This window comes from Accipiter gentilis, chromosome 20 (assembly GCF_929443795.1).
Source record: "Accipiter gentilis chromosome 20, bAccGen1.1, whole genome shotgun sequence".
In the NCBI taxonomy this organism is placed as follows: Eukaryota; Metazoa; Chordata; class Aves; order Accipitriformes; family Accipitridae; genus Astur; species Astur gentilis.
The window spans coordinates 25181076-25196442 of NC_064899.1; the positions used below are offsets into that span (position 1 = coordinate 25181076).

At 38.1% G+C, this 15367-nt stretch overlaps 1 protein-coding gene across 2 annotated transcripts in view; it reads right to left on the reverse strand.

The window, feature by feature from the left end:
* Positions 1-5300: 5300 nt before the first annotated feature.
* The window catches only part of RECK (reversion inducing cysteine rich protein with kazal motifs), a 63678-nt gene continuing 53611 nt past the window's right edge, over positions 5301-15367 (reverse strand). For both annotated transcript variants that reach the window (XM_049824128.1, XM_049824129.1), the window contains 5 exons: positions 14356-14548; positions 11947-12157; positions 10533-10606; positions 8732-8887; positions 5301-6557 (listed from right to left, as the gene is read on the reverse strand). In XM_049824128.1, the coding sequence (XP_049680085.1) occupies positions 6342-6557; positions 8732-8887; positions 10533-10606; positions 11947-12157; positions 14356-14548 (850 nt within the window). In that variant the 3' untranslated portion in view covers positions 5301-6341. The remainder of the gene's footprint in view (positions 6558-8731; positions 8888-10532; positions 10607-11946; positions 12158-14355; positions 14549-15367) is intronic.

Below are 15367 nucleotides of genomic sequence, written 5' to 3' on the forward strand. Positions count from 1 at the left end.
TCTCACACCTTCTTTTTTGCTTCACCTGGGTCGTGAGTGAGCCTTTAAAGCTGTCGTGTAAAGCCACGGGCAGCACTTAGGACAACCCTACAGCCATGAGCTGCTGATCCAGAGTTTACGTCGCCACTGCAAATCTGTTAAAAAAAACCCAAACCACCCCAAAACGCACAACCTAACAGCTTTAACACATGCCCGGAGAATGTTTATGTCAGCATTTGTTTTCCAGCATAAAAACCAGACAGGCTGCTCGCTGTCTCTTGGGTTGTGGCCGTCACGTGCCTCCGCCTGGTCTGGATGAAGTTAGCACGCAGAGGAGCTGGTAGCGCACACAGCCATCGCTAACGCCAGTACGACCGCAGCCTTGCTGGCAACAGCTCGGCTTCTGCAAGGAATTAATGGCTGCAAATATTTAAACTTGCTTTCTTATGCCAGAGGAACTGAACTTCTGCCGGCGGTCGATCGCTGCTCCTGACTAATCTCAGCACTTGCCCTGGTTGTCAGAACCTGCTCTTCTTATTGCCGGGACCGGAGGGTTGCTAACTCAAGAGAAAACCGAACTGCTGCTGGTGGGCGCACTTGAGAATGCAATAATCCAGAGACATCTTTTTCATCTTTTCGCACGCTTACAGCTAGACAACACCGTCTATAAATTACATAACAAATCAAAGTTTGATCCTGCATCTTCGATTGCCATTTGTACTCGAAATCCACATTTAAAAGCATTAACAAATGCCCAAAATCTGGATTCTTTACTAAAATAAATTGCTAAGTTCTCTACGATGGCCAAATGTGCTCTTCCTGAAGAGCCTGATACAGGGCACTGTGAGATAAATATATTTACACACACACGTGCATATATACATGCATGTGAATATATCTTTATATATATTTACTGACGGCACTCCTGCTGCTCTTCAAAAATTGATTAAAAAGTAAATTTATACAGCAAACAGTAGCAAGAAGAGGTAATCCACTCATTCCACCATCAGCGAACAGTGCAGAATCGCAGATCACCAAGTTGAAGAGCAGGCTTTAATTTGAAACCTGCCACACTAGCACTGGTGAGAAAGCTTTGCAAAAAAAAAAAAAAAACCCTCTGGTTCCACTGTATATCCTAACCTGCTAATTAAATCATTTAACCCTCAGGATCATTCAGAAATGCTTCAGAAGAATGCTAGCTTAGAAGGAGAATCAGAACTGGAAAAAACAGATTGAAAACCTTTGCGTGTACTGTAGCTGATGCTGAGCTCCAAGCACAGAGAAGTCAGCTGAGAAACCTCGCCAAACGCAACAGAGAGCATTTGCCAAAACACAAGGGTGGCTCTTTACGGCAAGAATCTGTAGGATTATTTAAGTACTGTCAGAGTACTCATATATACGTTGAAGACCACAGTTCTGATCACCTAACGAAAAACACAGGGTTAACAATCTTTCTTTATATAAGTGATGATAAGGTTACTGCATTATTTCACAAGTTCTTGCATCCTTGGGGAAGATTATCCTTTATTTCGTATTCTCCTTTATGTCCTAGGAACTGCAAGGAAAAAACCCACCCTTTTACAAGAGCTTTTACCTTCTAAACCTTTTACTGTTGCCCTTTGGGTAAGTCTCCTTCAAAACGCCTAACATGAATATGGTTTGGACCATAACTTTGTTCACGTTGAAGAATGCAGAAGCTGGGGTGTCAGCGCATAGGATGTTGTAGCAATGATGCGCTACAACTAGATGTGCTTAAAATACACGGATCTATTTCTAAATAACAGTAGCCAGTAGTTTGAGGCTAATGGACTAATGGAATGGTTTGCTTGTTCCTCCTCCCCCCAATAGCACTGGAGAGATAATGAACGTAGTGATCGTAAAAGCTGTTGCTATGTTATGCTTGCAGAAGTCTGTTTTATCATTCATAATTTAAATAAAACTTACATCAGTGTAAAGTATTTAAATGTATTCTAAAGGCTTTAATGTATATATCATGAAAAAGGCTGTTTGAAGTGGGAAATATTAGTTATTTTATATGTTATTTTGAAAGCAATAATCAATGAATCCTAACAGTGTTCACAAGATCTCAAAATAACGTAATAAGCCAAAAATTTCCACGTACTGCAAGTGAAAGTATTTCTTTAATCATAGAACAGCCCAGGTTGGAAGGGACCTCAGAAGATCATCTGGTCCAACCTTTCAGTGCTTTACCTAGCACTGTGTCCAGTCACATCTTGAAAACCTCCCGTTGTGGGGACTCCCCGCGTCCCTGGGGAGGGTGTTCTAGCAATTGATTCTTCTCACTGTAAAAAAATTGCTTTCTTACACAGAAATGAAATGCACACACTTTTTTCCGTTTAGCAGTGTATGTACAAAGCCCAATAAAATTAAGAAAGGTTGTTTGAATGTTCCCTCAATTTTCAAAGTAATCACCTTTGCTTTAAATACCGCATTGGCTGCAATAATGCAAATGTTGATAACATTGAATTTGTATAGGATTGATCAGCTTCAGATATAGTAACCCAAACCTTCAACTTCATGGTATTAATTAGCAAAAGTTGGTGTCCTACTTCATGCTAAAAGCGTATCCTTTTCACTGTAGTGTGATAACTTAGGACAAACCTGCTAGGCCTTGGAAACATTTTTCTCAAAGAGGGTTTTTGGGTCTTTTTAAGCTCAGCGTCAATTTGGCTGATGCAATGGGCTCTGCAAAAGCTTGCAGCCCAGAGAGGAGTGGGAGAGAGAGCACAAACAAGCAGCGCTTGTGGTAAAAAAAGTGGTAGGAGGTAAAAAAAGCACTGCTAGGAGGTGAGGTTGTTCCCGGCAGTTCTTACCTTCATTTGTACTCCACGTGGAAGAGCTGGAGCTCCTGGTCTCATTGCGTAAAAGCACCAGTTCAAAGAACACGTGGGAAGTTGCAGTCAGGTCTAACGCAACTGTGGCACAGACATCTTTTTTTCCCCCCAATGCTACTTTTTTCTTTTTTGGGATTCATTTGACCAGAGGGTCACCTTACAGTCCAGACTTCAAATATGAAACGTCCAAGCCACAATCTTTCAAAGCACTCACATAACTTATATTTGCTCATGTAAACGCTCCCAGGGCTTCCTAGAAATAGTGATGCTGCTGAAAAGCTTTGAAATATACTTTGACCTGGAGAAGCACCATACAACTCAGTAAGGATGTATAAGTAACACTTTATCAAGATACATACGTGCAAATCTCCAAGTTATAACACTGGGTAAAGTAGCGTAAAAGTAGAGCATGAACGAAGAGCGGGGCTGGGAAGTGGCCCTGTGGTTCTAAGTGCCGATTTCGTGCCCTCTCACAGAACTGACTATTGCCTTCTCTCAAAGTCAGAGATCCCAGGTCCTGCTGGACTCGGAACTCAGCAGAAAGCGTAAGCCAGAAATCTCTTGCTCTCATTCGCTCCGATATTCACCCTTGCGGCTGATCCGCTCTGAGGGGTGTACCAACAGGCACTGCCGGCACCTCCGCTTCGCTGCCACCCTGTTGAGAAGAGCTAAACCGAACAAACCGAAACAGAACTGAAGCACCTCGCCGGACCCAATTATTGCCATTAACTCTGGTTTTCAGCAGGCAAGAAAATAATGTTTTGTAAATGTTTCAGCTGGGTCCTGTTGCAAAAGCAACAAACAGGCTAGTGCTGTCTCCGTGGCTTCTTAAGTGAACCCAGATTTCCACACAGATGGTGACAGAACATCATGAGCGCTTACATGGAAAACTCATCTGAAACCTGTATCCAATTTGTCCCCATTCGGTTCAAATTTCATAACTTGCAAGCAAAACTGGGCTTGGTTCCTTCCATCTTTTCTCCTAGTTCAATTGAATTCGAAACCCGTCAGTAAATAGTTTCTTCATGCCTTTGAGGTAGTCCAAGGCCTTGAGAAAACCTAGAAAACACTTAAGTACTTTTGTTCATCTGGCAAAAAGAACCTAAGCCCTGTACACTTCGGGTGCTGGACTTCAGTTCAAGAATTTAGGGTTATATGAAATGTCATTGCTTCTGTACATATTTGACATAAGCACTCAAAATATTCACTCTTTTTTAGCAAGTACTGGACACTCGCATGTGAATTCAAAAATCTCTTGGCTTAAATTCTGCTTTTTCCAGATTCATCATACAGAGGCAACTTTTTTTGTATTATCTTTCATCGAAGAAAATCTTCACAGGAGTAAAAACCAAACCAAAACAACCCCCCCGAACACTATATATTGTTTCACAAAAGATGTTTTTAAGCTCTTAACTAATTTTTCCAGTGTGGCATGTATGTATACATGTATTTAAGTATTTTCTTAAGACATTTATAATTCCTTTCATTGTAGTAGGCATCGGATTGCTTCAGCTAAATGCTAAGCAAGTAAACAGGCTACACGTCGAATAGATACTTGCTAATGATTTGGAGAAATAAGGAAGTCAATAAACCATCTGAATTGCTTGTAGTTTCTGGGGAGACCACCTAAGCCATTTCAGGTCAAAAAGCTTTTCAAATGCATTCATTACACTCGTGTCCAAGTTTCTAAAGAACCCACAGAAGAAATTTCAGAAACAGATGGATTATAAACATAGTCAACAAATTTTTTGTACCCAGACTTCGATGATTATGCGCATGAGCCTTTCTGGATTTATTCGGCAAGAACACTTCCAAAGATTACCTGCATTTGTACTCCTCTACCAAAAGTACTCGGAAACTATATACAAAGTACAACTGCCCTTAAACCAGAAAAGTGTTCTTCACTCATTAAGAGGCAACAGAGATATGCTTAGAAAAGCAACAGATGGAGGTTTCAAAGAAACTCACTCTCAGCTTGCATCTAGTCACTCTGTTTGCTTTGGAGGAGGTTGAGCCTTAAAGTTTGGGTACAAATAAGGTACCAATTCTGTCCTGAACATTTGTGCAGACTTCCAACTGTAGGAGAGAGAAGTCTTTTCCAGATCCAAACTGAGGATGACTGTAATCTTACCCAAGAGGGTCCCATAAAGACATCTACCTTCTTCTATACTTAATCAAGTCTGAGACTCATAGCATAAATTACATGCCTGTGACAAAGATTTGGTAGAAAAACTCCACCAAAACAAAACCCCCAAAAACCCCCCACAACAAACCCAAAAAACCAAACAGCTCCCAAAGTCCCCTTGAAATGTACTTTACTTGGAAACAGTAAGCTGTGTGAGTCATGAATGTATGTAACTGCAGTGAGTTTTAAGTGTTGCTTTGATAGAGAAAGAAAAATATATGCTGTATTGCAAAATTCTGTAAAGTCACATGCATTCGTATACAAGGACACATGACAAAGTGTTTTATTAAAATAAAAAGCTTTAATACTTTTGCATTTAAAAGATTTAGCAGAAAATAATTGCTACAAACATGCTACAACAACATACATGTTCAAAAAGTTTTCAGTGCTTTCTTTCAAAGTTCAGCATTTTGGCAAAAATAAGTTTTTCTGTATATACTTCAAGAGTTGGCTATCATAATACTGATATAAAATACTTCATGTAGACTAAGGTCAGGTGCATAAAATACAATAAGTAATAAAACATACTGTTTGTATAAACATTTAAAGTATAAATTTCATTAGATAACATGCAAATACTGCAATATTTTAAATGGCACTTAAATATAGATACTGAGATTCTTTATAATTTTGCATCCAATATGAGATTCTGAAATGTACAAAACTATAAAAAGAACATATTTCTTCACTGAAGTCAGGTCCTAGTATAGAGCTTGATTGTCATTTTACAAGCATTGAGCCCAATGTCCTGCAAATCTTCACTAGTCCAAGTAAAGACATCTACTGAAATAGGCCCAGGGCTAGTTAGTTTTCTTCATAATAAAATATGAAAGCATATTTACATGAGAATAAACTCTTAAATTTTTGGTAAGGTAATTAAGTAGCAGCAATTAGTTTCTTCCAAAAATGATGTTTAAAATAGGTGCGTGCTTTTCATTGTCACTGATATGCATCTGAATAATATAAAATTAAGATTCTTCAATGAACTCCAAACACCGTTTTGTTCATTGCTGAAAAAAACCCCTACACGATCCCTTCTTGCAAAAATCATACCGGCATAATGTCAGAACCTTCCAGAGTATTTTATGTTTCCAACCAAGATCAGTGGAAAACCACCTAACTGTGCTGAAACAGTCATCTGACTAGTAACGAATAAAAGAATAATCTTTTCACATTATTCCAAATACTTTTAGTTCTTCATTGAAAAAATATTAGTTCATCACATCTTATACAATTTTTTTTTTTCTGGTTCAGTGATCAACAATTCTGAATGTCCTTCACAATATAAAACACCGCAATACTCATGCATATTTTTTAAGCAGTTATATAAAATATATTAATGCTGACAAGGTGAATAAAAGGCTTATGAACAGGGAGTGCAGAACAGGCACCACTTTAACAGAAGGAGAAGAAATGCTAAACGAAACTTGTACTTGAGATGCAATTAGAGCTGACAGCGGCACATGTGATGCTAATGTTGGACTGTCTGAATTTATCAGTGACTCTATCTTTTCTGCTTCTTTATTGCAGGCTTCAATCTAAGGGAAAAAAAAACACCTTTTATTTCTCTTCTTGCCATGTAAAATGCCAATACAAAAATGTTGCTAGATGGCAAAATTCAGGAAAGAAAATCTGAGTTATTCCCATCAGCATGTAAGATTTATACAATTTTTGGGAGTATTTCTTAGAAAACGTTGGAGCTCTTATCATAGACTTTGGTACTATGAGAAGTACTGTAGAAGCCCTGAGTAGTAGCAAAAGGGAAGGAAGGAAGCTACATAAAAGTTGCCATGGGTGATGTGTTTTGAACGTTGATGCCAAAAAGCTCACAGTAAAGGATAACTAAAGTGCCTCTAAAACTGAGGACTTCCTTCCTGATTGACCAAGATACTGCCTTGAAGTCTGCAACAGTGGAGAAATCAGGATTTTCCACTTACTGGGCTTTTTCTTCCAATCAGGGAAAACTGATTTCTTTTATGGGAAGAGAAGAATGGAAGTAATAGGAAAACATGAGAAAACCCAGGTTTCCATTGCCCCACTAACTTGATGATAATTATGAATTTATGTTAGAAAATCCACTTTTCTACCTTACCTTCTGCAACCCAGAAATCAATTTAGCACTACGTCTCCTTAACAGCTTTGAAAGGTCCTCTGGTGAAGTTTTAACTTGACAAATTTAGTATCAGGAGGCCCAAAGCTTTGCAAGTTGAGGAACTTCTAAACTCCGTCATGGGTGTCACCAGCGAGATGAGCAGCTCTCCCTGGTTTCAGGTGGCCTCTCTGCTTCCAGAGAGTCCATCCCTCCCCAGGAGTCAGACAGCACCTGCTGCAGATGGAGCGAGAGCCGACCACGCTGGCAAGGCTCCAGACCTTGTCTCCTAACTCCTGGTAACATTTTGGGCTATGTCTGCTAACGGTGGAGACGTAAGTTGGAGGTGAGCTGGACATAACAGGGTTGCTCTAGTAGCACGGGCGAGCAAAATACACACAATATATCTGCCTGAGGAACAACTACCCTATTACATACTGCAGCTTGACCAAGTTTATGGCAGCGATTCTATCCCCTCACACTATACCGTAACTTTAGCCAGTCCCAGAAACAATACTGAGCATGCAAAATGACGACTGTAGAAGTAAAATGGAAGTGGGAAGCAGCAATCAATATAAAATAAAAAACAAGGAAATGAACCTGCCTGAATTCTGTTTGTATTGTCAAAGATAAGAGAAAGATCGTGGGCAGGTTTTCTCTCCCCTTCCTTATCAAAGCTAAATCCTTCATTTTGCGCTAGTACGCATCAAGATGTCAGGTAACAGAATGAACCTGTCAGAGCACCTAACGTGCAGAGGGACTTCGTTACAGAGTGCTGTCAGCAGGGCCAGGCAAGACTATTAGAAACAACTATAAAAACGGCAAGGAATTACGTTCCTTTTAATAGGAAGAAGACGCCCTCACTGGTCTTGCAAAGGTTAACAAGCAGAAAGTAAAAATGAAGCAACAGCTCCAAGACAGTAATAATGCAACACATAGCCAAAGCCTTACTTCTATTGCTCTGAACTGCTCCTAAGAAAATACCGTAAGAACTTTGAGCTGCATTTGTTGGTTTACCTTTAGAGTTTAGCACTGTGAGCATTAGGTTCTTGTTTGCTAGCATGAACTAACTATGAGACAGCAAGTTGGGCAGCTTATTGGAATATGATTTCCCTTTTAACTGGGATCTCCCAGCACTTTTTTCCATAAGGTAAAAAGGAATATCAAAACCAGGATGGTCTCAGAATAGTCTCAGCAGATCCTCTTTGGTATGAATTACTGCTTAACATCAAGATGCGTGCAATGGAGTAATATGATATCAATATGTATGATGTGCTTCAGCCTACTATCATATATACTTCAATCTACTTTTAACCCTGACACTGGAGACAAAGGAGTACCGTTTCATATGCTAGTACGCATTTAATATACAATTAATTTAAGAGGTCATTCAGTAATTTATTTATTTTCATCAGTTTATATTTTCTGTTATTTTAGCCATAGAAAGTTGAGGGTTCTGCATTTATTAATTTTAAAACAAAAGTCATACTACTCTATCCTTGGCCCTCCTTCACCTCCCCCCTCTAATTACCCACACTCAAAAGCCTCTTACCAGAAAAGCAGGAGTCTCAAGACACTTTTTACTATCCATAATACATAGTCCATACATAATACATAGTTTACCTGCAATGGTTTGGGGTTCTGATCCACAGGAATGATGAGAATCACAATTTCGGATTCTATGCTTAAGTATCCAAACACATCACACTGTGGCACTGAGACATGTAGGCGGATTTTCTCAAGTATGTCAAGTACTGTTATAGGCTTTTTGTTTGTTACCTGGAAGAAAACAAAGAACTTTGTGGATGACGTGGTATTATGCAAAATTACATTTCTCCTCTTCAGTTTTAATAACTTGATGTCATGCCAGAAAATTTGTTTCAGCCATTAAATTACTCAGTTCTAATCTCTAGCAAAAACCCTAAACAATTCAATGATTCTATCATTCTAAAACATAATTCTAAAAATGAGTTTATGATTTAAAAAAACCCCAACCCAAACCAACTCCCCCAAAACCATTAAAAAAGTGAAAGGAAGAAGGGGAAAAAATTATTTATTTTTTAAATTAACCACGGTTTTGATATGTGGTGTTGACCACCTTCACGGTTATGCATCATGTACCTCAAAATAATGTAAATGGTTATCTGTTACAGTGGCTTGTACTCCCATGCTGGGAAACAAGAGGCAGGGCAGCCCTACCAGCTGGCACTCCTTTACTACCACAGAACCTGTTCCAAGAGCCACCAGAAATGAAGAGTTATGGCTTTGTGATGACAGGGCTGCAACAGCAAGAAGAGCCAGCAGAAGTCACGGTCCCCCTTTATTTACGCCCTGCTCCACTTCCCCAGGCCACCCTGATGAACTGGAGAGAGTCCAGCGGCGTTCAGCTTGTAGAACCTCCACTCCTGGAGGTTTTAAAAACTCAGCTGGCCAAGGTGATCTAACCGGAGTTAATCCTGCTTTGAGTTGAGTTGAGGGGGTTGGACTAGACGATCTCCACGGGTCACGTTCAAGCTAAGTTTTCCTGTGTTTTTACAATCATAGCTAATTATCTCTCCTTCTAAACATATAAACTGGTTAATGTAATTTTATACTGTTTTGGTGAAATTCTCTGTCGTCTTGATATTTAGAAAATGAAAATCACATGCAGATGCAAACATGAATTGTTTTGCTTCACCAGGCATGACTGTCATACTACTCTATTTTGTTGTGATGTTGTGCCAAAAATCAACCGTTCTGCTCTGTTCCATATACCGAAGCATAAAAGCAGGGGTCAATAAAGTGCAATCCTTTTATACACCACATAGGGAGTCTAGGCCTAGTATGTTGTGTTCAGTGACAGACAATCAACACGAGAAGATCCATCTTACACTGGAGGTTTTCAAAGAGCAGCAATGAAGGATGCTGGTGTCTAGCTTACAGAGATATTAAATTAAAATCCAACATTTTAGCTGATGAGCAACAAAATCAGTGACAACTATCTACATAACCCAAAGAGTGTAAAACAAACCCATTTAAACATAAGACAATGTCAGAACTAAGTTACCTACATTAGGAAATAGTGAGCTACCAGAATAATCTTAGCAGAAAGGCCATAAATAACCAATATACACTGTATTATTACTATGAGATAGATGCAGATCCCGTGTCATTTGTCTTTACTATTACAAGTCATTTAAACTGCAAAACTGAATGTACTGCTTTGTACCTACTCTAATTCTGTTTTGCTTTGCATCGTAATTCAATTTCTACACCTGATATTAAGAAATAGAGGAAAGTATAAACAGTATCAAGAAAAAAAACCAAAACACACTACAAACTGAAAATAATCGGTTTTATAATGTGTTAACTTTTCAGGAGAGAGTATACAGTGACTTGACTTTTCCGTGTACCATTTACCATAAGGCATGATTAAGCTGTTTACCCTTGCAAAAGTATCCAGCTTGTCTTTGTCATATAAGATTCTCAGCATTCCAGCACATAGTGGACAGCAGGCTCCTATGTGGAGAAAAAAAAAAATAATCTCAGGAATAAAAGCAAATAGTCTTTTCACTTTTAAGTAAGCAGAGGTCAAAAGTTGAACATTAACCGAGAATGAAAATAGCAAAACTACCAAAGCAAAGTAAATGTTTCAATTTGATAGCAGAATTGCACAATTTCTAAGATGGTTTAATGTTGAAAACATTTACAATGCAAAAGCAGTCACTTTTCAACACACATTTACTACTATCAACATGAAGCAACAACACGAATTTTCATTTGTTTCAAGGTGATACATTACTGAAAGCTAAAAAACACAGGCACTTTGTGTACCACAAGCCAAGATTTTGTATGGATGCATGCATATACAACCATAGAAATGAAGAATTTCAAGAGCTGAAATAGCTAGGATGTGACAGAAGCAGTTATGCATATGACAAACATTAATTTATGCAGTTATACCATGTTGGAGCTTAGAATTTTTGTATAAGGGGGGGGAAAGGACTTGTCTCACAGATTCGTGTTTAACAGAGGCACATCATGTTTCTTCTACTGTTTTTCCTCACCGTCTCGGAAACCAGAGCTAGTATTTCAACTTTCCACCCATGACTGTATATTTAATTCACCCCCCCAACTTATTATATATAATTCACACTCACAGAGTGACTTTTACAATATTACATGTAATACCAAAGGAAAAAGACCCTTTTTCAAACCTGTGAATGAGAAAAATGCATAAAACTGTTTCTTCTTAAAAACGGAGCTTTCCTTGCTCTGTATATTACCTGTGATTAGTTACTGTTTCATAAAGCAAGGACTTGTGAAAACAATAAAAAACCAGTTTAAAATAGCACAACTGCAAAACTATTCCTGCTGTCTTCCCCTTTCACAGTACTGTAAATACATACGGTATCGCACTCTATCTTCTAATTAAATATCATCTTTGTTCTTCTGGGAACTCTGACGACAGTTTGGCATTCCAGTGTGGTATCTGTGCTGCCACTTCCGAAAAATTAGTCACCCGATTCCCAGCGACATTCTACCCTAGACACCACAGACCTCATTCCTTTCTCCCAAACCAGTCCTATGGGGACAGCTTCAAGTTTCTAAAGACCGAAGGAGTGTGACTCCTCAAGCCAAGGCCTTTCCACTTCAGAATTAGTCGTCCAAGTCCTGATATTGGCTTGTTCTAGCCCTAAGTAAAGATCTCTGCTTCATCCTTTCTCTTAGAAGGCTCAAAGACATTATGGAATATAATGTTTTAAAGCATAAGTTTTGTTCCAAATATAGGCCGATTTGTACACGCAGCCTGGAGAGGCTCTTTCCCACCTGCAGTAAACTCCAACAAATTAACATACCTGGTGCAATAACCGGTTTGCAGCCAGTAGTGGAAAGCTGGGGACACTTAACGAAGGCACACTCTGAATGAAAACCGTAGTCTGAGAGAACACCTACAGCCTGACAGTGTCCGTAATAGTCAACAGCCACACGGTCGGAATAGGCGGCACAGACGCTGCTGTAGGTTTCTCCGTTATGTCCACATACAGGTTCCACTGATTTGCAAAATGGCTGAAACACACAGAAATGTTTCAAGGATCAATTTATTCGTGCTACAGAAAGTTCAGAGTAGTTTTAACATTAGCAAAAACAAAGTTAAATGGGAATTTGCTGCTAATACTGTCAAACATTCAAAAAAGTAGGAAATCTAGAGTAAATAACCTGACAGTTTACAAATGGGTAATAAATGCAAAGAGTAAGTACTTAAAGAAGATGACAGAAAAATGTAAGTTGGAATCAGAAAAGTACAATAAGACGGGTTTTGGGAAACAATTTCTGTTCTGTGCCAATGCTTAAATAAAATGACCATGTCATTTAAATTAACTTATTTCTTAAAGCTAATTAATTTAATATTACTATAATTTTATTATATAATAAACAATGACTTTATTAATAAAATTATTTTATAAATAAATATTTGCTATTGTAGCATTTATTAACATTTCAATTACATTAATGATTTATTCATCTCTGTGGTTTTGTGTCCTTAAAATTCAGTGTGCGCCCATGTACTTCTAACACATTATTTGGGAAGTAAAATGAATACATTTACTTCAAAAGAGTAAACCCCACTACTAGACACCTCTGTCAAAAATATATTTATTGTTGAGATCTTCACACCTGTAAAAATATGTTTATCGTGTCCTTTTTCCTCTCAGATAAATCATATCTAGTGTGTCACTTGATTCAAGCACATATAAAAATCAAAGAAAATTGTCATGTAGTTTCCTCCTATCCCACCCGTGCACGTATATTAGTCCAACACACTCAAGACGTCAAATGCCAATAAACTTAAGCTTTTGACCATGGACAGAAGCAAACGGAATTGCTGACTCTTTGCAGACAAGATATGACTAATACTTGTGTCCAAAGTCTTGTGAAATGACACAACTCATTCCCTAATTTCTTGCTAAGGTGTAAGTATTTTATTAAACTAACTAGTATTTCAAGTAAATGACCATAGCTATACGATCACTGTATATCCCCTAAATAGCACGACAATTACAGTTTCTGTGTTACACACCTAAGCAAACAACAACACACAGAGAACAAGTAAATGTGAGCACCCCAAATGGTTTCATATCTTGCAGTCATCTCCCCTATAAAAGCGAGAAGGAAAACTTAAAGCTACCAGTGTCAAAAACTTCGTGAACATGGAGACAACTAGACACATAACTGCTGGAGGAAAAAAACCCAGCCATGCAATGTTCCTTTGATTCTTACTGTTCAAGGGCTGAACATTCTCTGAGTATCTCATGAGATATCTGATGTGCAATGAGAAGAATTATCTGTACTTAACGAGGTTGCTGAAAAAGGGCAAGAAAAAGAAGGTATAAAGACAGAAAGGCAGAAATTAAGTGGGTTAAAAGAGCAATAGCATTTATAATATAGAAAAACCCTGAAAAAATGTTCTGTACTTCTAAGAACATCCATCAGTTGAGACCAAAAGGAGGTATCAAATTAATCTTCATCATTTGAGAAAAACCTGGAGATGAACAGTCTATCAACAGTAAGGTAAAGCCAGCAACTTCGAAAAGAGTAGCTCCTGGCTTTTCTTGTGAAGCGATAGAAATAGGTTGTCTACAAACACTATAGGCAGCAGTGGTATGGAAGAACTAAACCTAATCCTAATCCTTTTTAGGGATTAGTATGAAGACTACTCCAATCCAGACTAACTAAAGAAAACACTACAGACTGCCCCATCTCCAACAAAACTTAAGTGTAAACAGATCCTGAACAATGAACTTGGTAAACCTGGGGCACTATCACACAAAATACTAAAGACTTGCTATGACAGGGCATTAATTTTTATTTAAAACAAGTTCAAATTGGTAAAACCCAGTGTTTGACTAACCAAGGAACTGTACTAATTACTGCAAACACACCTCAGTGCAAGCTTTAATAGTGAAAAATATAGGAAGCCTTAATATAAATATCAGAGCATTATCCCCAAGAAAGCATAAGTAAAGCTTTTGATTGGTTTTGAGACAACTGTTAACTAAAGCAGAGAAACACTTGACAAAATTCTGAATATAATTTTGTGAGAGTATTTTTTATACTAGTTCAAATTACTCTTTTAAAGGATTACTGTCAATGAAAACAATTTGTAAGCTATAAAAACCATTATATTGCAAAAACCCAGAATATTGCAAAGTTGAACATTAAAGAACAAAGATGATTTGATATTTAATGCTAGAACTACCTCCTACCTGGCAGGGTCCTCGGTATGCTAAACTTTTTCCTTTTTGGTACAAAGTACACAGGTTACTGTATTCCACATTGTCCGTGTCACAAACAGGATCCCGCGTCTGGTCACAATTTAACTGCCTTGGCACACATTCATGCTGGCTACATTCGAACTTTCCAAAACTAGTCAAGCAAACTTGTTTCTTTGGTATGCACCTGCATAAAGTAATAATAATTTCAAATCACATCATAGGATTTTTTTTTTTTTAAGTCTCAAAATATTCAGGAAAGTATTTTCAGTGAAATCTTCTCCAGTGCTTTAGAGCCAACTATGGTTCAGAGCTACAGGAAATACAAGTGATAAAATATTCTGAATAGCCAATTTCAGGTCTCATCACAAACCTGGAATTGCTTCACACCATGTTCAATCAATGTATGTGAACACAACTACAGTTTCAGTTTCCACTAAAATTTATCTTTTACCAAATATTTTTCAATGGATTTTCAAAAAAGGCTTCCATAAACTTCTTACCTAATGCCAAGCTTCATTCTGTAAATGCACATTTAAGGAAAACTAGGGAAAACATGAAAAGGGTGAACTGCAAGAGAAAAAGATTATACTGCAGAGGTCTAGCCTCACCCTTCCTTGAGAAGGTAGTGAAAACAAGACGTACAAGATTATATGGTTTCAGTTACAAATATCTAGCTTTGTAGGTTCAGGATATCCTATCACATCCAATCTTGGGGATGACTGCAAACAAATGGAAAAATCTAGTAATAACACAATTTCCTTTTGTGGTATGTCATCCCTCTCAAGCTTTCACAGATAAGTAAAGAGTAATAAACAGCAGAAATTCTTTCCCCTTTATGTTAAATATGTACCTTCCATGGTCTTCTCTGCAAAAGATTTGCCACACACCCTGCAAGACATCCCTCCGCTAGAGAAATGCCAGCCAGTAGAGTTTCATGAACAGACTGATGAAAGGTCAAACGCCTTTGTTAACAATCTCCTCTTTCTATAAATGACAACAATGC